Consider the following 23,521-nt stretch of genomic DNA (forward strand, 5'->3'; position numbering starts at 1 on the left):
CGAAATTTTTAAAAATACATTCTCAATTTTTTTTAATAGGCCCATATTTATTTTCTAATATATTTTTTTATAATTGCAAAAAAATAATATCACATATCAATATATATAATCATATTATTTATATTATATTATTAAGTCTAAAAAGAGAAGTGACAGAGTATCGTTTATGCATATTCTTACTACTCGCTTAGTCACAGACGAAATGTGCAGCGTTGTTATTCTACGCGGGATGCCGAAATTCCTCAATCTCGTCTGCGCCCCACGTGCTTCATACATGATGCGCTTTACCTACATGCCGACTTCACGGTCGACGAGCACGCGCGATTTTCCGCGTGTCATACCGCTCCGGAATGGTTCCATCTCACGGTACGACGACATCCGAGATGATTGTCCGATCGTCGGTACCGTTATAAAAAATTGACGTTCATTGGCATACAAAACCGTCCAAAATTGACCCGCGGAGAGACACGCTTTGCGTGTCACGCGTGTCATCCCTCATATTGTGACAGTTTCTAGCGATCGTTGACCGGAAACGAGCAACTAGGTGAACCATAATAATTTTGTCAAACAAAAACACACACTGGTTAGTTAAACACACACATAAAAATTAGAGTCGATTTTGAATGTTAATTTTCAACTTGGATGATTCAGATATAGGTGCAGCGCTGATAGCAAGGAACTTAAAAACACGCGAGAGCACTTTAAATTATCTGCTTTGAAGAGCATAAATGCAGGATACTTAAGATGACTTTTTTCCATACGACAAAAAGAGATTAGTTATCAAAGTATAAAAAAAAAGTATAATCTTGAGAAACTACAAGTGTCAATAACAATTAATGACAATATGATATCTTAAACAATTTTTCTAACAGTTTATTCAAAGAATTATTTGTGCTCGAAGTACATATATATTGATGTAAAAGAATATTTTCATGCATAGTTGCAATTAAATTGTATAATATATCAAGATATATAAATTTGTCTCTCGGACATATGATTGATGATTCATGATCCGATAAACGATCTTGCAGTTCAGTCTCGCGTACGAATGTTTCGAGAAAGCGCGAGATCTTGTGCTCGTGTCACGTACATTTTTCAAGACTTGTCGAATGCAAGGAAATCTGCACGACGCAAAATGTTTGCTAATTTGGTGAAAGTCTTCTATGTTACGGTCATTCCGTCATCTTTCATTTTAGTGAAATCGAGCATACCTTTCTTCTCGATACATGACCTTTTTATTGGTAGGGTAAATCGTTAGAACATCATTGGACATTTTTTTGCAAGTGAGATAATCGGACGGCATTTGCGGTGCTTAAGGAATTATAATAAAATCATAATCTCGATAAATCATCCGGAACAAACACCATATCCATCATATTTTCGAAAAATATAGAGATAGATGTTTAATCTTAATCAATTTGTAATATATCTCTCTTATATATTGAGAATTATTTGTTTTTCTCTGAAAGAATTAGTGAAATATTAAAATCTTTTAAAAGTTATACCGATGTATGTGAATTTTATGATCAAAAATTAATGAATTTCCGAGCTAAAGATGCAAATAAGAATTACGTGAATAATTGATTTAATAGGAAACTGAACAGAGTAAAGACAATAACCAATGTTTTCCTGTATGCTCTAAAATTAAACGCGCAGGTTATCCTTTTCGTCATCAGTAATATAACTTGTTGGCCATTCAGATTTCCATGTAAGGTGTGATCCATGTGGGTTGTCGTTGCACTTTTGCTCGCCAACGTGGCCGACAACGCCCATGTGTATTTTTTCGCGATTTTTTTTATCTTTGTAAGTGTATTTCATTATAAATGCATAGTAATGTTTCAGTTATTTTAAACGAATTTGAAGAGACAGATATATACTTCTTATTCTTTAAAATTATTTTTTGAAGTAAAGAGATTATATATAATAATCGAGAAATTATGATAATATAATATTTGCGATCGAACATCCATAATTAAGTGAATTACATGGGCATTAAGATTGTTTTTATTTAGCAAATTTTGAACTACGTATTAATCTCACGTGGATCACTTCTCTTTGATAAGCATACGCATAGAAGAGATAATTTACAATACTAATGATGTCGTGGTCAATCATCCGCTTGTTGCTGCCGAAACGATTATTCAGTTTCCCCGGTCATTATGGGCGGCATCCAAGTAGAAATACACAATAATCATCATTTGAATAATGATGTTCCGGTTATTCTGCAATATATGTCGCGCGTATTTGAAAATAATAACAACAAAGCGGTACATGATCATGTAAATATGAATCTGGTAAATTTGTAAACATGTTGCAGACTCTTTGTAAATAGACGTTTAAAATCTAGAAAACTTCTTTGTGTAAAGATTATATATATATATATATATATATATATATATATATATATATATATAGAATGTCGTGAATAAATAAGTCGCGACAAAATAAATCTTACTTGTCTTTAATCTTTAAAAATCGAGAAGCCTCACCGATTTTTTGGCTCTAGACTGGTTTCTTGTTGATATTCTTTAAAACGACATATTTTCAAGTATTGAAATTATTTTACATTGCTCTCTTTTTGATATTTTTTAAATATATTTTTTTTATATATCATATATCGGGTGTGATTTGTGTATGCTGCATTTTGTCGCGGGTAAAGGAGAAACCTGCGTTAGCTTGGTGAATGTATGAAACTTTGACGGTAAAGGATTTCACTGGAGTCTCTACCTCGTCGATTCTTGGTCAGGACTTCTCTTTGAATATCTCGAGTATCGAAGAATTCTGTATTATCGATATTCCATCTCGTTTTTTTCATTTCATTGTAACTTTTTATTTTATTTTTTGGTCTTTTACTCTTTTCACTGCAATAATTTCGAGGCCGTAACAATTCATCATATTTTTCATCATTTTTATATGAAGAAAAATGATGTATAAATATTTATCGAAGACTTGACTCGAAATGTAGCCGAATACTATAACGGATATTATCGCCGAGAAAATGTAGGTCGCGATCTTTATGCTGATGGATGTTAGCTTGACACCAATCGCATTTAATAATCATGCATTTTCATCGCAAATTCCTTGCGATTGTCGCAGATCGAGGCGATTTTTTCTCCCAATCGAACCTTATGAAGCTCATAATAATTGAAAATATCACATACTGTAGCATTTATGCACGCTGTTAATTACATCACTAATTATTATACATGATTGTCGGATTGACCGATGATAAATATTTTAATTTAATTTAAGCGATACATAAGATAAGATTAAAATCAATATTTATCATTATTTATCATTTATGTTCAGTAATTATCGGTTATTACTTATATAGCTAATTTAAAATTCTATTAATTATCTTGATGAATAATTATTTCATTGTGTTTGTGATGATGAAAGAAAATAACATTATGTAAAGAAAATGACATTAATTTAATTCGGAAACAATTGATTTAATTAGTTGGCAAAAATTATTTATCTTATCTGTAATTGTTTTTTTATCTTAATGTAATTGTTTTAATTGGATGTAATATATTATTTTAAATAGAAACGAAATAATATAAATACATTACCAATTAAATATAATAACATCTAGTTATGTACAGGATACATACATATATGCGATAATAATTTACATTATTTGTACATTCTTTTCTGAATTATCGCAACCATGTGAAACTTTTGTTCTTCCGTTTTCCACACGCCAAGCTATCATTTTCGATAGTATTTTTTTGGCAGCGGGGGATTAAGTCATGGTCCACCTATCAAAACCGGACGTATGTTAATTACAGTACGGTGCGGTAATGTGCGGTTTTACATTTCGTTGTGCCAGTTATCACGTTGCCCCTTTTCATGACAGTTACCGCTCAACCTGTTATTAATATTTTTTAACGGTATATGTACATTGCTGCTCACATACCTGGCGTAACATTTTTTGTTCCCGTACCGAGCTCCGTTTCGAATTCCGAAAGAAGTCTCAGTTGTTAATCAACGTATTACGCAAGTGAAATTTTTTAAGAGGAAAACTGGTTTGCGTTTCTTTTCTCTGATTTTCTTTTCTTCTTTCGCGCGATTTCTCGAATACGCAAATAAGAGGGTGCATGCACGAGTACGAGTCGAAATCCTATCTGCGGAGCGCAATGAATTAGCGAGCCAATAAGCTCGTTCTTAACCATAAGTCATCGATGACTTTTTAGAATGAAAAAGTTAAAATGATTGATCTATAGACGCACGCGTAGGAAAATGAAGTAATTTTCATTCGCGCTCACGGCACTGTCAATAAATCGCTAAAGGATTGATCGGTACAAAATAGAATTATGTATTGTAGCTTACATATTTCCTATGTATTGGACTTTCCACTAAGATTGAGCATAAAGGTATAAATCAATTTGAGGAATAAAAAGAACAAATATGAACCGTGAGAAAGAAATTAAATATATGTATATTTCTTGTACGACTGGTGCATATATAATGCAGAATCATTGCGCAAACTGAAGTAGGAATTTGGTAGCTGATAATACCGGTACTGAAAACTCGGTCAACAAGTGCCTTGTCTCCGTGACAATTTTGACCTCTGCGATATTCATCTTTGATGCGTGCTTGCAAGTCATGATGTTTTTCTCCTGACGAAGAAATCGCATTGGACGTGCATGTAATGGCACCATTATTACCGTAGATGCATCAATGATTGACTACTTCAACTTTTATCTCTTTATATCCAAATAGCCATATTATATTTTTGAATCAAAAATATAATATTACTAGTTCTTATATAATTATTATGCAAATAAATGTTAAAGAAAAAATTATTTATTGAAAATGTTAGTCATTCCTAATTATCTTGTTTTATATCATTAACTTTAAATCATCTATATTTAATGTCGCATTAATAGCATTGTAGATAATTTTGAATTAAAATATTATTTAACAAAATAATTGTAATTTAATATTATCTTGATATTATCTCTAAAATATCGATTAATCTATAGTATTATTTAAAATTATTTAATGTATATTTTACAATCAATCTATTGATGTATTCACTTTAAAGAATCTTCCTATCACAAAACGTAATCTTTTACCTAATTAAATAAATTGTTTCGTAGCTTACGCGAATCACCGTCAGTTTCGTTATCAGATAACTCTCGCTACTGTTATTGTTCCCGAAACAAACGCTCGCTCCAGATTTCGTTTTCTCGCGATCTACATGCATATGGAAAGTCATCTAATTTTAATAACGACGATAGCGCGATAGCTTGCACGCGACTCAACGTCACTCTAACATATTGGAACGAACTTTTCTAACGGCAACCGACCATGATAATCGTCCAAGGATCCACATAATGTGGACAAAAATATACCCGAAAGATCATCTTTTTATGCTTTGAGATAAATTGTGTACATACATATCACCGGATCGTAGCAATTTACTTTTTACGTCGCCTGTTACTTTCTCTCTATAACGCAGATGTCCTATGAAGATGAAGTGCATCGACAGCTTCGTGCCTATTATATATATCTCGCGACCTATTTTCCGTCATTTTCGAGACGATTGATTCGAAATGTTAATTTGGAGAAATCCAGTTTCTATCTATAATGTCTGTACAAATTGTCCTCGGCTCGGATCGAACTGAGGCAGATTGAAGTTTATTTTAATCTCAGGGAACATTACATAATGATACATTATGTATATCACGAAACGGTAGACGAAACGGTCAATATCGAAAGTTTGATGCATCTAACCGTAGAAAGTTCCAATAGGGTGTATTGAATTTAATCGGCATTTTATTACTTTTTGATTGAAAAAAACAGATTTTTTTGTTATCGATGCCAGGATCATCTGATCAATGAAAATATTGGCGTGACGGCGTCTGCATTAATCGATCAAGTGACTTTTGGAACACGGCGAAAGGATCGATCTACTTTCATTCTCGCGCACGCTCTTAATAATTACGTGCATTCGCGATTTTCCTGCAAACGCATTAATGCAAATCTCAGGTAGTGAAATTAATGCGGCGCACGCGAGTAAAATATGGTTTTGATAACGGTTCGATATACGATCGTAAATTTACGAGGACGATTCGTGTCTCGGTTATCGCGGCGAAAGGAAATTTTGCGCGTACGCATGAGATGACGTCCGTTGATTCTGCGACGCGAAAAGGGAAGAGAGACCAAAATGAAAACTGGATTGTCGCACATAACGCGACGGATTATTAACGGAGCGTATCGGAGAAAGCAGCGATGGAAAATTGATCGCACGCCGGACCGGAGCTGTGCGATGAAGGAAACGGCTATTTTTTTTTTTTAGCAATTCTGCCTGATGTGAATCTGTTTAAATATTAATAAAAGTAAGCTCTTTAATTGCCACATAAAAAACCCCTTAATTCTATTCCGAATAAAATTTCAATTTTTTTTTTTTCTTTTTAAATTAGATATGTATCGCCACGTAAATTTTTACTCGCTTATCTATCAGACTTTTCTTGCGAGATGCAAGACGAGTTCGATAATGTAGTAATTTATGTCATGGCATAAAATATATGTATATTGCTTGGACCGGTTGTCGGAATAAACCCGGTTGCGCGATAAACGCAGAGCGCGTTAAAATCAACCGATCAAAAAAATTTATAAGACACGCACGATAACATTGCTATAATTTCTGATTAGCGCATTAATAGCATCGATCACAATATAGGAAAGTGCAACGGTCCATATACGGTGTTGCTTGTGAGATTAAGATAGTTGTGATCGCAACGACTCGAAAGTAACTAGTGCGCATCTGTACTCGTTGTCAGTAAATAAATATATATTAAATTAATTTCTCTTTTCTGAAATATATATCATATTATAATCATGCTAATTGTTACTACGTGATTTGGACACGTATACAAGAATTAAAAGCTCTCCGAAATGAAAGTTACCGAGGATAATTAATCTAAACATATATATTATAATAACGTAGGTAATTATAAATTTTTTTATTTACACATATTTACAGTTTTTTCACATTTATTATTGTATTTTATAATTTCATATATGTATAATATTATATAAGAAAAAAAATATACACAAATATAAAATATAATAATACTAGAAAAAAATAGCTATATATGGAGAAAAAATTTTGTGGAATTAAAAATAAAATAAAAATTACATCAAATGCTAGCTATATTTGACTGTAATAATAATAAGTTCAAAGAAATGAATGTGTGAGAAAGAGAGAGAGAGAGGGAAAGAGAATAATAGCATAAATTACTTTATGCACTTGTTTTCTACACTTTATCACGATTCGTATCTACATACATACATTTCGATCAAACTCCGCAGCAAGCTTCAATTCTGTTTTGACGCACATTGCGAATCTCGTTGCAACACAATTCGCAATTCGCGAAGGCAACGCAAGTTTTACGATCTTGAAAACGATCGGGACATGTTGGTTCGCGACGCCCACCTTCGTTCTCACTTCCTGCGAATAATGACGCGATTTCTATCTCGAAACAAAATTAATCCGAGCGGATGGGCCTGGCGGTTGTCGCTGGAAAAGATGATTGCGCAGTGAAAGCGAGAGAGGATGGAAAACGAATGTTGTAGTCGTCTCTCTTTTTTTTTTTTTTTTTCGTCCATCGTGTACATCATCGAACTCTCTCGATAGGTGTGATTATCCCTCTTCTCGGTTAGCGGCTCGCGAAGATGGTCCGAAGACTTTGATCGAGTACGAATTTTCACCCGAGAATCTCTTATTCCGTCTATTCATGGCAAACCGCTGATAGTAACATCACCTTTTGGGCATCAACATTCGTATTTTAAGTATTATTCGTAATATAAGTATTTTTATTGTATGATTTTTTTTCTTTCTTTCTTTTAATATTATTCCTGTTACGCGATTTTTCTTTGCATGCTATGTTTTCAACGAAGATACCCCTCGCTGATTCTTTTAAGAGATCACGCGCATATTGCGGGACTATCGTGCAATCGCTATTGTTCTTTACGATATAATTGTCTTCAGATAGTTACTGTAGCACTTTAATTTTCTATTCTTATTATATCAATTACAATTTGCAAATTAGATTTCACTTACGTGAAGCCGCTGTTCTGTACTTGACCGCTACACATGCTTTTTTCCCATCATCTATTATTGATTTCCCATAATCTATGATTATTATGCATTGTTTTACATATTGTACCACCTTTTTATAATTTTAATGATATCAAGAAAACCTTTATATTCTTTTAATTGCAAACGATAAAATATCAAAAATTTTTGAATTGTTTCGCGAAACTTTATTAACTTTCTTGAGTAAATAAGCTTTTTTTAAAGTGGCCGAGAAAGAGAATTGAGAACATAAAAGTTTGTTTAAGAAAAATTTAAAGCAATATTATTAAATATGTGAATTTTATTAATCTGTGATAAGGAGAGGGATCTTTAATAAATACATCTGTGGATATAAACATTTTGATATTTCATCTAAAGCCCAGTGGGAAAATAGTATAATGATTTTTTTTTTTTTTTTACTTTAAATCCGCGAACGGTCTTTTCCGGCGGAATTGCAAACTACTCTCGCTTCGCACGATAAGCGCGAAGAAAGGGGGATGAGTTTCGCGGCGGTAGGGAGTCGAAGAGTTTCGCGTTCGAACGAGGAGAGAAGTGGGTCGTTTCTCAACAGACCATAGTAGCTCGACGCGAACACGGTCTACGCACTCCTTCGTCGTACTCAGTTAAGCGCGGGCCGCGAAAACTCGCGAACCGCGAAAGGTGATCGTTTCCGATAACCTTCTCTCAGGTGATTCTCGAGTGCGGATAAAAGAGTCCGATGTTTCGATAAATCTTGAAGAAAGAGAAGAGTTAAGAATACTAAGACTGCTATAAACTTAGAGAATTAAAAATTCGGGAGCGACGAGATAAGAAAGGAAACAATGATTCGAGATAACTCCGATTATCGGTGACAGTTAGAAATTGAGAAGAATCCGTCCGATAGAAAGTGAAGTGAAGTGTTGAATCAAATTACGAAACATTTAAAAGTGATTTTTTTTTCTCAAGAATACTGGAAAGTGGTAAGAATTAAATTTCTCGTCGCGCATGACCGAATTATTCTCTCGATCCTTGTTTCACCGTTTTTCACGAGAGAGAAAGAGAGAGAGAGAGAGAGAGAGAGAGAGACGTTTCTAATCCAGACTCATCCGATTACTCGACCGAGCGTGCCAAACTCTCTAAACGCTCGATCATCGGACATTGCTAATCGCTTTCGTCTACATCGATCTTTGACGACTTTATTCCATCGATTTTTCCCGAGACTTTCGACGATCAATATCTATATTAATAAAACCACAGGATATATTTAATAAAAGCACACATTCGCCTATCGAGTAAGAAATCAGCTAAGGAGATATGACAGTATACTTTAACTCGCTTTGAGGTAATCGGCCTCTGGATCTTACGCAAGGACAGAGATCGCTTACAAGTTCACAATGGGCGACATCCGAGTACTGGATCCACGTATGGATCCGCGTTTCGATTTGAAACAACATCGTCCTTGGCCGCCGATGTATCGAAATCATCCCAACAGCCGGGCGCCATCCTATTGTTACCGGCCAGTTCCCTTGGATACCCTGGCCCAGTGGATAACTCCTCACATCCCTGATTACAATTATATGCCCGCACCCAGGATCGCTGGCAACCCTAACAAGTCCCGAGACTACTATTATCTCGCACCGTTATATAGAAATGCGATGCCACCCCCGCCGCAGGCGATGTCACCGCTTCAGGTGTCGCCGATGCCGCCTCCGCCACCCGGGATGATGATGATGGAGCGGCCACGAGGACGAGCCAAGAGCTCAAGAGGCCTCACCAGGAGCATGCCACCTTGCACGTGCGCTGTCGGCCGTACCAGATCCTTGGAGGACGTCAGGAGCGAGATGAGCGAGTGGGACGACTATCACGATGAGAACGGCAATCATCTGCAGAGGAGCAGCCCTAAGAGCGCGAACGTATGCCGACAGGTTCGCAGATCTATGGAAAATCTTCTGGATGTTGATGCAGAGGAACGCGCGCTGAACACCTTCGAGAGGATTGGCAAAATCTGTAGAAGATCGCAGGAGAGGAGGAATGATAAATCCGGGAAACGACGCGGTAGCTACATGGTGTGTTGAAAGATTTTTGTAGATAGATTTTTGTTAAGAAGACAAAGGTATGTCACATCGATATAAGAAGAGTTTCTCCGGGAAAATATAATTTTTATAACAAGCTTATCGAATAAAAATTTTACACATAATAAAAATATTTAATATATTTTTATTACAAATAGAAATTTTTAATATGTAATAAAAAATATATGATAAATTAGAATATTTTTAAAGACTTTATATCGAATTTCTCTTATAAATAATCGCAATTAATTTTATTATTCGATTTATTCGTTTTTCTCTCGATACATATTATACACAGCTAAATAATAATGTTATTTTACATTATAAAAATAATTCGTAACTGTATATTTGTATCACATTCTAATTCACCAAGCAACAGGCCATTCATTTCTGATATGACTTTTCGCGCAGATTATCGCGATCGTATCTTATATAATACGTTAAACATGACGGACTCACGTACATGACGGACTCACGTACATGCAAACAACTTTTAACCGAGATTTATAGATCAGTGGATTTATTAATCAAGTCTAGCCATTGACCGGTTGTCATATTGCAAAATCCGCAATGAGCTTTACGTTTTGAATTCTAAAAATATGCCGTTTCTTACGCACGTTATAAGCGCTAAATTGGTCAAATAATTCGGCACGTAATGAACCAAATTATAGACGCTACTCGTTTTGAGAAGAAACCACGTCTCACGGCATTTAATTTATACTCACTTCGCTATAATTATATTGTACAATCTGGAACTTGACCCCTCGATTCGCTGACGGATATGCATAATCAGCTGTTTCTCGCGTTTATCGTCACTATCGTCGCAAATGTCGGTCGAAGAAAGTGTTTCACGGAACTTGACTCTGCTTATTTTTGCAGGTATAATAGAAATGAATTAATTGTTTATGATTTCGGAATATTCGATGCTCGAGTTCCCTTTGTGCTATTTAAGGCGCTTATAAAAGATATAAGCAATATAAACGTTGACATTTTTGTGCGAAATATGCACTGAAAACTCGACAGATATTGAAAGTTATAAATTTATTGCGCGAGAACAACTTTATATTTTTATTAATTCTAAAATATAGTTTTTCGTTCGAATTTTTTTCTTTTTTATCAAATTTTTTTATGTAATATTTCTTGGTTCATATATGTATGTTTATATAAATAATGTAAATTAGACAACCTTTTTGCCCAGATATATCCTGTTTTATTGGTGATATACATATATGATCCGGTCCATATCTTTCTCCAAATTGCATCTTTAATGATCAGCAGTTTCGATTAACTCTGATTAGAAAGTGTCCGATAAATATGAAGTTACATCTTTATTAAGAAAAGTAGTTTGCCCTATCGAAATAATCGTTAATCAACGCGAATGATTTTAACATTTTATTTCACGCTCCGCGGAGCTACGGAAAGATCCTCGCTGAAAATTATAATTATATTTCATTATTTTTTGCAATGGACGCATCTCGCCGATCGACCGTGGTCTAGTAAAAACAGCGATGCTTGCATCTAACAAGTGTCATTAATCAGCTGCCGATTATTAAGCCGTTATATTGTTATCTCGTCTCGCTGCTAATTAGATACAACATTGATGAATCGACAGATCAGCAATTTGATAGATCATGTATCGATATATCGAAAACGAGATGTACCTTCCATCACCGGTTGTGTCATGGCGTTATCGATAAATCTCAATTACGAGCGCACGTGGAAAGATAGATCTGTTTTACACGATCAACGATATCGATTAGTTTTTCTTGTTTGTCCGTCACGTCTTGATTTCCTCTTTCGACACACGCGTTTTATCGCGAAGAACAATCGTCTAGGAAATTGAATTGATTGCCGGACTTGTAGCAGTAAATCGTCGGTATATGATCGGTAATCCCGGCGAAAGTAAAGTATTTTTCGCGTTGCGCAATTAATCGCAATATGAGGGACGCGTTAACGACAAAGAGGGGGGAAAATATGACGACGACGGGGAGCGATTTTGTTCCCGGTGAATGGACACGAATTGCACACGTATGTCGAAGGCGTAATTTTCGAGTTCCTCTCCGAGGCCATCATTAACTAAGCGTTTTGCGTTTTGCGTCACGTCGTAATCGACCGCTTAATCACAACGTTCACCGTGTGCGTTTTGTACATACGATAGAAAGTTACGAAGGCTTCCTCGAGCTCAAGTTATACCGCTATGTAAGAAAACTAATTGCGATGTCGCTCGTAATTTAGAATGAAAAGTCACGAGTCCTACTCGATAGTTTCACCTGGAGTAAAAATGTTTCAATAACAGCTGAGTAATAGCAATCGTATTACAAGCGGTATTAACAACCAGTCATAATTGTCAGTGTTGCGATATCTATTGCGGGACACTTGTCGATAAGGATTACATATACTTTCGCTTTGCTTCTTAAATGATTCAATGTCACCGTCTGAACTATTGCGTCAACGAACGGCCAGTCAACTTAAATGTCTCTCGTCAAGAAATGTCGCTGGAATATATTAGGGAATATATCGCGCTCGTTGGATAGAATTGTCGTCGTGTCTCATTCGCGAATGAAAGACTCTGGGAAAACTCGTTAGCAAGTAACTTCTTACGAAATACTACCAGTTTTTTTGAAGTCGTTTTATATTTTATTTTTTGCAAATTTGATTGATAATGCGACTTTTTTTTCCTTAACCTATATTTAATTTTCTAAGAATGTATTCTTGTAGCGAATCCGTTACAATCTCTTAAGAGTTCTCTCCATCCTTCATCGAGAATAGTTGGTTTGCATGATATCCGGGATAATTTAATTCACTTCCGTATTCGCTTAACACATCTGAATAAATTTCTCGGCTATTATTCTCATTAATATAAGAGGAATGATTTCTTAATATTATATATACTGCAAAAAAATAACTTCAATGCGTTAAGGAGTGTAACGACAATTAATCATATTAATGGAATGTAACGCGCTAATTATGAAGCTGAACACTTTAATTATATGTAATATAAAAATAAAAAGAAATGCGGCGCACGCGGTACGAACATTCCGTTTCCGGTTTCAAGGCATCTGCAGTTTCACGCATAAAAATCTTCTGCTAAAATTATACGGTGAAATTTGTGCGTCGAAATCTCTTTAAATGTCTTCAAACTCACGCGTAAACTTATGCACCTTCGATTTCTGTCTGAACACCCGCCAGCGACCAAAAAGTATGTCGTAACCTAAATAATACAGATGATTTCACCGAGTTTTGTTATCATATATCAAATATATTATATATAGACCGCACGATTTTGCATTAACAATTCGCATTTTGCATCCACATCCAATTACTTAATTATTTTTTTCCCGACTAATATCTATCAAATCTTTTTCAATGGATATCTAGGATATATAGATTCATTTAAGATTGAAAACGATCATTGATAAATCCAGTTTAACCGGTTTTTCAGAGAAGAGTGAAAATCTCGATAACTGTCGTCTCGTTAATCATCGATGATTGGGATACACCGGGCAAAAAAATTCGCATCTGATAGCGCGAAACGAATCGTTACAATTTCCTTCGCGAACCTCTTCGATCGCAGTTTGCATTTAGGACGAAAATAAATTCGTAATTAGCATCGCGCTAATATTTATGACGCGTGAATCTTCGAGATCGCGTTTCATCGTTTTTTTAACGACGCGACGATGAAGGAAAGTAAAAAGCCAGAGTCGACAATCAGGTCAGGGTCCCTTTATTAGTTGTTTTTCGACGTGTCACGCGTCGTTGGACGTCGTCCCGCCAATCTTCGATCGAAGACGTGTGTTTTGAGGCCTTCGGGGCATCCGGCGGATCCTTCTCGACCCACCCTTTCCTCCTGGAAAGAGATGATCGTCTATAGAAGAATTAGGGTCGCGGATATGAATTATTATTAATGGCCTAGATGCATCTCGATGTCTTGGTTAACTAATTTCTGCTTTCACATTATGATATGCTTCGGATTTTATGTTCAGACAAGCATATTAACATAATGGATTCTTACGCGGATTCTTAATATATACATAATTTTAATAAATAATATTTCATATATTTTACATTATTTCATTATATAATACTATATAATATAATATTAATATAATTATATAATAAAATTATTTAGTATATATATAGTATTTAAATATAATGTTTAATATTCTATTATATTATTATTGTTAGATGTATTAATTGCAAACATATTTGTTCCGAAATTTTATTACTACCTTATTGCAATAATTATACTTTATTACGGTAGACGGAAGTTACATTTTCTAGTAATATTATTAACATATAAATGGTCAATATTAATTGGATGCAAAATAATGCGGCGCTCGAAACAGGATTTGCGTCATCCTCGTCCCCCTTTTATCTCAAAGTGTCTGTCCGTGTGATATGATTCTGTGTACATCACCGCTAGCAGACGCTTTCGCAAGATTGCATACGGAGCTATTAATATCGAACATCCATAACGATGGTGGTCGACGATGGGTTGATTGACCGATCGCGAAACTAGGCTTCGGCTGCATCTCTCCCGATACTTCATCCGCTTTTCCCGGTAGACCTACAATCGAGAATCGTTTCCGCTTCGTTAAATCGCCCGGAAGAATGCGAGAATTTCCGCGAAATCGGTATTCTCTCTCGCGGATCTCTACGATCGATTCTCCTTCATGGCCCGATTCTCACTCGTAAATCGCATCGTCCGCTCGTAAAAAAGCGATCATGCATTATTCGCGCGATTATTCGCCGTTTCCCTTTTCACGTTACAATAATAATGATGTCGGCGACGACCGATGAATAGGACCAAGGGCTGGATCGGATTAGAGTCGGATGCTCTAGAGAAAGTACAATTGATTGATAGGAATAAATTGCTTCTTAACAAACAGCGCAGAACGAGTAGAACTTGAAGTGAAAGGGAATGAGTTAGCAAGAATGAAATTATAATTAAAAATCGAATTTAATACATATTTCAATTCTGTTCAGCTATTGTTCCGGTTTTGACTCATTGAAAATAGGCAAAAAATTGTTATCGAAGGAAATCAATGAATCATATACCGATTATTAACACGATACTGAAAGTGGATTGTGAAACAGGTGATATTTCGAATGCAATCTCTCATGTCATTATTTTCTCTCCATTTTTTCAGCTATTATATTAACATTCCGAAGAATTCCTCACGTGTAATATTTATGTTTACAAACATCAGGAAATAATTATGGATGTAATTAGACTAGTTAAAATATTCTTGTTTAATTATATAAACAACAATTACGCTCGATCTTTCGTCATTTCGTAGCTTCTTTATATTTCTTATCTTCTTAAGAATCCGATGTGCGTGCATGTATCTGAGATGTACAATAATTGCGTGTGCGTATGTAAGTCCATTATCAATTGGCAAGAAACGGCTTTCGCACCGTTAGATGCATGTCGGCGCATGAAAATGCACGCGTGCGCTCATAATTCCGCTCGTGCCGGACGGTTTGCCAAGAAGAGAACAACAACGGATAGAGTGTGCATTTGCTTTGCTAATTTATCCATCTAGATAAACGGTTGCCGCCAATCTCGGCTTGAAAGTAAAAGCGTGGCGAAGCGCGTCGTTGCGCAAATCGCGAAACAATTCCAGATCTGCGGTGTCTGAAAAAAATAAAAATAAAAATACGGCAAGAAGCATTGTCAGCTTTTTCTATAGATATGCGGTACATATATTCAAGTAACTCCTAACTATTGTTCGACATGTTTGATGTTGAAGCAGAATTATTATCATTATTATTACACATGAAAAATGACCGAGTATAAAATTATCGGCGTGAATTTTCATCTTTTCTTTTTACGTCCGCGTGTGTTTTTTTTTTATTTTTTAAAATCAGTTTAAACCGATTTATTTTTATTTCACGCACATGCTTCTTTTGTAATAAACGAAGAATTTGAAAAAAAGAAAACTCTTTATTATCGTTTCCATTTACGTGCTTTTGTGTGATGATTATTTCATGAATATTGAAATTAAAATAAACTGCTATGCAGAATCTGGCGAGAAATTTACTTGGAGTCGAACTTTCTAACATTTTTGAGTTTTTCGCTTTTTGTTCGATTCGCTGTGCGTAACGTGTGTGCAAGCTGGTTTGGCGACTTTGGGAGTAATAAACTGTCTCGCAACAAGCTAAAGAGCTCATCTTTCCATCTTGAAGCGAAGCGAGAAAGTGAAATTTCTTGATACATAAAACATATCTCCACATAAGGCATACTAATTAATTTAAAAGAAGAATGAGCAGCGACGAAAAGAATGAAATAAAAACATGACTGCTAGCTGTTCTAAAGCTATTAAAGCGAATGTAATTAAAACGATTAAAAAAAAAAAATGCGAATCGTTATTTAAATCATTTTTATTAATGTTGATTTTTATCTATACTTCTATTGTGTTTGATTGTATTGTATCGTATATATTATTCGTTTCACGATTATCTGAATATTTGATTAATCTTAAGGTTACTCTCTCTCTCTTCGCAATTAACGCGTACTGTCGTATTGTATTCTGCCACCGTATAATTTTATCACTTTCAATTGAATAGGAAGTAATTCAAGGAGCGTGTGAGCATCAATTGCAGCGATATTGTTTGAATATTACGTTTATCGCAGCCGGATGTAGAAGCGCATCCGGAACTTGCAGCGATACTTATTCCTTCCGCGAATATACAATAGAACCAATGTGTTCTGTACCAGTATATAGGTATTCATTAGATATCTCGTTTAAAACACAGCTACCTTTTCCGTGTGCGTTTTTTTCTGTAACGGCAAGCATATTATTAGTTGCGCGCGTTTGCTCGCGCGATGATAATTGCGTATTAATGCCAGATCGAGTAACGAACGCGCGTACCGTTTCTGCAGCAGGAGCCGAGACCGGAACTCGACACCAGCAACGGAAGCAGCAACGGCGGTGGCAGGCCACGATTCGTTCCCGTCACTGCCCTGGAGGACGTGCAGGCAGTTCGATGCGCCGAATTTCACCCTCACGGAAAATTATACGCCGTGGGATCGAATTCGAAGACACTACGGATATGCGCTTACCCAAAACTGCACGATGTCAGGTGAGAATAATATTATTTACATATCCAATCGAGAAATTCGAGGAGTTTTAGATACAAAGATACCAAAAAAATTGCAACAGGATCCTATAAGGACTTTTTAATTAAATCGATATACATTTATTCAAAATTTAAATGCGGCGTTTTATCACAGCTGATATAGATTTAATTTGTTTCATCGCTTTATTTATCAGAAGCGTACAGTTTGTGCATTTGTTGTTCATTTATATACGTTTATAGATTTTTATTTTTTTCTTTTTTATGTATCACTTCCATCATATCCCTATAGTTTTAAATAATATTGATTTGATATTGGGGACTGATTTTTCGATTTTTTTGTTTCGTTTTTAGAAAAGACCATTTGCCCTAAAAAAAAAAAAAAATATTTGAAACAATATTATTAAAACTGTGATGCACTCTGACAATCTAAAGAAACATCTCTATGGGTATATAAATTTTTGAACTTTTAGCTACCAGCTAGAATACAAAATATTATATCGTAGTTTTTTATATCTTTCTTCTAAATATATAAGAATACTTTTATCTATAAATTTTTTTTAGAGACAATTTTTCTTTAATTCTATTTTTATTGTTATTTATAATCCATGAAATTTTAATTATATATTAATATTATTTATGACATCCAATAGTTTCCAGTTGTTTTTTGTTATTATTTGTGTGTGATATTATCTAGAAATTTTACACTTTCACGAATTTCTTACTAATTAAATATTTTATGGATAAATAAAGTGATTTTACAATCACTATTTAAATAATGAATTCGTAATATCATTATTAAACTTTCTACAAACTGCGTTTTATATCGACGACGGAAACCCGATAGCAGGTGGAACCTGCTTTCGCAATCGAGTGTTTAAAAAAATCCATAAATTACGATTGTGAACTGCGGAAGTAACGCGATAATCTTGCCTTCTATCTTTCATCCAGAACAGAATGAAACGTGCGATATTTCGACGGCGCATGTAAGATATTTCGAGATAGCCACGTAAATGACTAATGATAGCCTTTAATACGCCTTTCTCAACAAATTTCATTATGCGGTATTACTGTATCGTTACCATGGTCTTACGCAAAGATAATAAATGAGTCGCGTTATTCGATTATTGAGAAAATGGCGATAGAAAATATTATGGTTCCGTCACCGAGCCGGGAGAGAAATCGGATGAATTTATATTCACGCTTCCGCGAAAAGCAGGAGAGAGTCGTGATACATTTAGCGGCGCCGAGACGAAAATAATCATAAATTATAATAAGTCAACTAAAGATCGATTCGATCGTTATTGAAAATAGCGGAGAAAATCATCGATGACAAAATAATTTCGCGTTGACGAGTGGAGTTTGAGAAAACGATAAGTTTGGTTTAGCTAAGCTTGGTGTTGTTTTTATGCGTCGCGAATATATTTTGGATCCTTGATATACGAAAATAGATTATATACGAAACGCGAGAGAAATCTCGATTCTTACAGCGGAACGCGTTACGCTATTCAATAAACTCGGGCTTATCTATCATCTCGGTGCGATGATATCAACGTAACTTTACTGCTCGGAGTAATTAGAACAGAGTTTGTAATAATCCAATACGTTCTTCTACGTTGCTTTCTTAACGCGAGCTATATAATTTAAGATGAATATTACAGTTTTAATAAAGCTTAATAATATATTTAAATATAATAATACACATGTTGAAGATATTTTTATTAAGACTATCACTGAATGGCTTTCTAACTTGCATTGGCGAGGAACAGGTTGATTTATGTATATTTTATTAATGAAGAAGGATTTTCAGAATGAGATAATTTGATAAATATTATCCAATAAATCAGGAAATATTATCAATGGTATTTTAGCGTTTTAAATAAATAATCAATGATTAACAAGAAACGCAATCTTATCAATTGCAAATTATTAAAAAAATCTGAAATTATTATATAAGAAGTTTGCAATGAAAATATGTGAAATTGATGCTACTTAAGAAAACATTAAAAATAATTTTGATTATGTGAAACGTAATACTTTGATTGTGTAATTGACAAGACTCTATCACTTACGCGTGATAAAAAAGCTCTCTCATCAAATTTGATAAAGATCGTGTATAAGTTTGTGTCTGCTAAATTTTACGCAAACGTGTCGGCTTAATAAGTGGCAGAGACCTTTATGCCAAACGGAGCATTCCTATAAATGTAGGAATTGCCGGTACAGTTTTTTCCATTAACAGTATTTTCACATTGCATCATATTTCTATTTACATCATCCGTGATTTAGAGTATTTTATTTTTTACCCTATTTTTTAGAGCAATAATACTTCTTAATTTTTATATACGGTTTTCAGACTTGATTCTTAATTGTTAGAATACAATCTAAAAAATTTAACGAAATTCTTATTGCATGGTTGAACGATATGAAAATCGCAGATAATGGAGATATTCGTGGAATATCAAAAACAATTAGCTACTTTATGGTTCATAGTAATAACAACTCAAGAATATAAAGTGATCGAAAGTGTGAATAAATAACCAGATAAAAATTCTAAAAATAATACAAAGGCAAAAATGCTTCGTCCATATGAATAGCGTACGAGATGGAACTGTACTTTCATCTTTTGGAGATAATATTATATTTTAGTTCAAGACATATTATGTCTGCTTTGCATTACATGGTGGACAATAAACAGTCCCCTTTCACTCGCAGAATTGCGTCTAGAATTGCGTCTAGAATTCACGTCAATGCTCATTTGACGGTATATTATAGTGTTCCGGTAAATTCAGCGAGCTGTAATTTGTGTCCAAAGTCAATAACGCACGCACAGCAATTTCCATTTATCCGTTCGTAATAAAGTAACCTGGCGCTACGTTTGCAATGTTGCTTTATTTGCGCGGAACGATTCTTGTTGTCGGCGTCGAGAAAGTTTGAACGTGCGAATTTATATTCGAATTAAACGGAAAGTGTAAAGCGCGCGACGAACTCGTTACTCGCGTCTTACGTAACTGTTGCGTACTTTCGAAATTATTATTTGGTACTATATGAATATCACCAGACACAAAGATGATTTTTCAAGTATTTTCGCGTAAGTTTATTTTAGATCGCCAACAATAAGGCGAAAAACATCTCGTAAAATTCATTTATTATTGCAAAATTATTAGAGATCTCAGAAAATCGTTTCTCAAGTCATAACATTTTTTTTTATTGCAAAAGAGGTAAAAAACAATGCTAATATAAGCGCCGCGTTGTTTACTGAAAATTTGATTATTAAACGATTCCGTGATTGTTTCGTGTTATTTAGATCACTTTAGAAATTAGAATTCTATTACTTGATAAAATCGAGATACCACGAATTCTTAATAATATTTACGTCATTATACTGTGCAAGAGAGCCGATAAAAATTTGCTATTTTATTATATCTACTACACGTCAAAGCAATATCTCGTCCGCAATATATATGTCAATAGTATACTATTATTACATTGTAACTATTGACACTGTAAAAAAGATATTTGTTTAATTATAGATGAAGTAGAACGGATACATGGATCGCTCATTAAATATTCTAGCTTATGAGTTATGGAGAAACAGAAATGTTAAAAGATATAGATAGAACTAATAATGATAGTCGTTAGTGCCGCTGGTAAATTAGATGTGTACATGACAGGAGCACGAATATATATGACGCATCATTTGATGGATAAGCGAGAGTGCATCTCTGCATCTATCGCTAGAAACGTAAGCACGAAAATTTTCTGTATCTTATTGACATATTAATTTTTTTGCACAACTTTCACGTCAACTTTCAAAATATGAAGAATTACGTAGCTGTCTCAAGTGTTATTGATAAGTGTTCTAGCTCAAGATTTCTATTTACAATTAGCGATATAGCAGTTTATGGCATCTTTTGAAATTTGATAGTCATCTTCCTTGATTTTTAAACGAGATATGAATATCTCAAAAATAAATCAGCGACAATAGATTTATTAAACAAATAAAATTTATTGCAAGAAGCTGAATTTTCGAGTTTTTTTCATAATTAATTAGCACTTTTTAATTACATATAGTGTACTATAATTAATTGATTAATTTATATAAAATAATTATTTTAATCAATTAAAAATATGATTTCAGAAAAGTGTTATATCTATGCGATTTGATTGGCACAAACACAAACACACACACACACACACACACACACACACATTCTACTCTTCTTTTTATAAATTTTCTTATAAATATCAGGAGGAAATTTTCAACATCGTTACGTGTCTCTCGAATATTGTATGATATAAATTACTTAATCCATTATTCTTATCACTTAATACGAATATCTTCAACTATGTTGTTATTGTCCGTGGAGAAACTGCCTTTGCGAATAATTGTATCGTCACTTTCGAAAGTCGTTCTCCTTCGGAGCCCGCTGGAAATTGCGACAAACAGGAGTGACGTTAATTTAGCGCATCATATTCGAGCCGAATAGAATCTAGGAAGCAAATGATAATTAATAACGAGGGGGATGAACCTCTTTTTCTCCGTTTCTCTGTCTCTCTTTCTTTCTCTCTCTCTCTCTTTTGTTCGGCAGATGCGGAGGGAGGTAAGATACATAATCTCACATGCATCAACCTCGCGCAATAAGAAAGAGCCGTACTTAATTAAAATCTACGTAAAAAACCGGTATGCCGTGAAAGCGGCAATGGGTCTCTCTCTATAAAATCGTCGAACCTCTCCCTCGTTTCCACAGACCGCTGCACAATATGCCGTGATATCGACTTCAATTAGAGATGACGCGGCTGATGAGGGCTGGGAACGAGGAAGAAAAAAAAACAGCTCGATGAAAGTGATGCCCGTGCGAGAACTCGAGCATTCTTTCTTTTCATCGAATAGATTGATGACCCGAGTGGAATAGAATCTCCTTTTCAGACGAATGATTTATATCGTTGCGAATCGACGAAATATGCTTGTTACTTATCATTCCGCGTGCTAATCATAATGACGTTAAGAGTAATGGTATCGTGTGTATCTTTAAGGGAGGATCATCAGACGTATCAACCCACTGTTCTTTTCAAGAGAACGAAGCACCACAAGGGTTCCATATATTGCCTTGCGTGGACACCGGATGGTCGACTGATGGCAACCGGAAGCAACGATAAGACCGTGAAATTGATGCGTTTCAACGCTGATACTTCGAACCTTGAAGGTATATATCTCTTGAGCAGATCTAAATAATTTATAAAGAATTAATATCCTCTTTATTTCGCCAAATAATTTTCTGCTCATTTAATTTCCAGGACAAGAGGTCGAATTAACTATGCACGATGGTACAGTGCGCGATCTGTGCTTCCTCGAGGATACGTCGAACAAATCGAGTCTTCTGATCAGCGGTGGTGCTGGCGATTGCAAGATTTACGTTACCGATTGCACGACCGGCACGCCTTTCCAAGCCTTAAGCGGTCACAGCGGCCATGTGCTAACGCTTTACAACTGGGGCGGAGCGATGTTCGTCAGCGGATCGCAGGATAAAACAGTCAGATTCTGGGATTTGAGAACAAGAGGCTGCGTCAATATGGTCACACCTGCGACGGTACCTGGTAGTCGGGTTAGTTGGCTTCCCCGTTGATATTCCCGTTTGATTTTTTATCGATTGTTACGAACTGTAGATGGCAGAGAACGGAATAAACATCATTTTTGTGGTGCAGAAAGATTAAAGAAAAAAGTAAAATTTTATATCTACACGATCATCCAAATAAAAATTAGAACGAATAGAATTAGAAAATAAATTTTCCTATCATTTAAAATCCGGCATGCGTCGCACCAACATATTTTGTTCTGTACTAGTCTTGTATTGAGTTTTAAGTCCGATAAATATCCGATTTACAGTTTTAAATCGCACTATCATCTCTCCCGATTGCAAAACATTGATCATTCCTTTTTGATCGGATTTTTATCGGACATTTTAGCGATACTGGGATTGGAAGCAGTATTGTTTGTTTGATCAGCATCTGATTCCACTGCAGGTTGGCAGTCCCGTAGCCGCGCTATGCGTGGATCCGTCTGGTCGGCTTTTGGTGTCCGGCCATGAGGACAGTAGTTGCGTTCTCTTTGACATTCGCGGTGGCAGAACGGTCCAGTGTTTCAAACCTCACGCGGCGGATATCAGAAGCATACGATTCTCGCCGTCAGCATATTATTTATTGACAGCGGGATATGACAATAAACTGGTACTCACAGATTTGCAAGGTGGGTCTTTCATTTAATTTTAATCTCTCTCTTTGAAACGTTTTTTACAACGCTGAA

At 35.1% G+C, this 23,521-nt stretch overlaps 1 protein-coding gene across 3 annotated transcripts in view; it reads left to right on the forward strand.

Annotated features, from left to right (window-relative positions):
• Positions 1-23,521, forward strand: part of LOC138935207 (WD repeat-containing protein 47) — a 59,567-nt gene that overhangs the window by 32,952 nt on the left and 3,094 nt on the right. For 2 of the 3 annotated variants that reach the window (XM_070299648.1, XM_070299650.1), the window contains 4 exons: positions 17,027-17,226; positions 22,255-22,424; positions 22,516-22,823; positions 23,224-23,464. In XM_070299648.1, coding sequence (XP_070155749.1) covers positions 17,027-17,226; positions 22,255-22,424; positions 22,516-22,823; positions 23,224-23,464 — 919 coding nt within the window. The remainder of the gene's footprint in view (positions 1-17,026; positions 17,227-22,254; positions 22,425-22,515; positions 22,824-23,223; positions 23,465-23,521) is intronic. The other variant, XM_070299649.1, reaches the window with a different exon arrangement.

Source organism: Polyergus mexicanus, unplaced genomic scaffold (genome assembly GCF_030449975.1).
Source record: "Polyergus mexicanus isolate NDT 795.1 unplaced genomic scaffold, iyPolMexi1.0 SCAF_7, whole genome shotgun sequence".
NCBI lineage: Eukaryota > Metazoa > Arthropoda > Insecta > Hymenoptera > Formicidae > Polyergus > Polyergus mexicanus.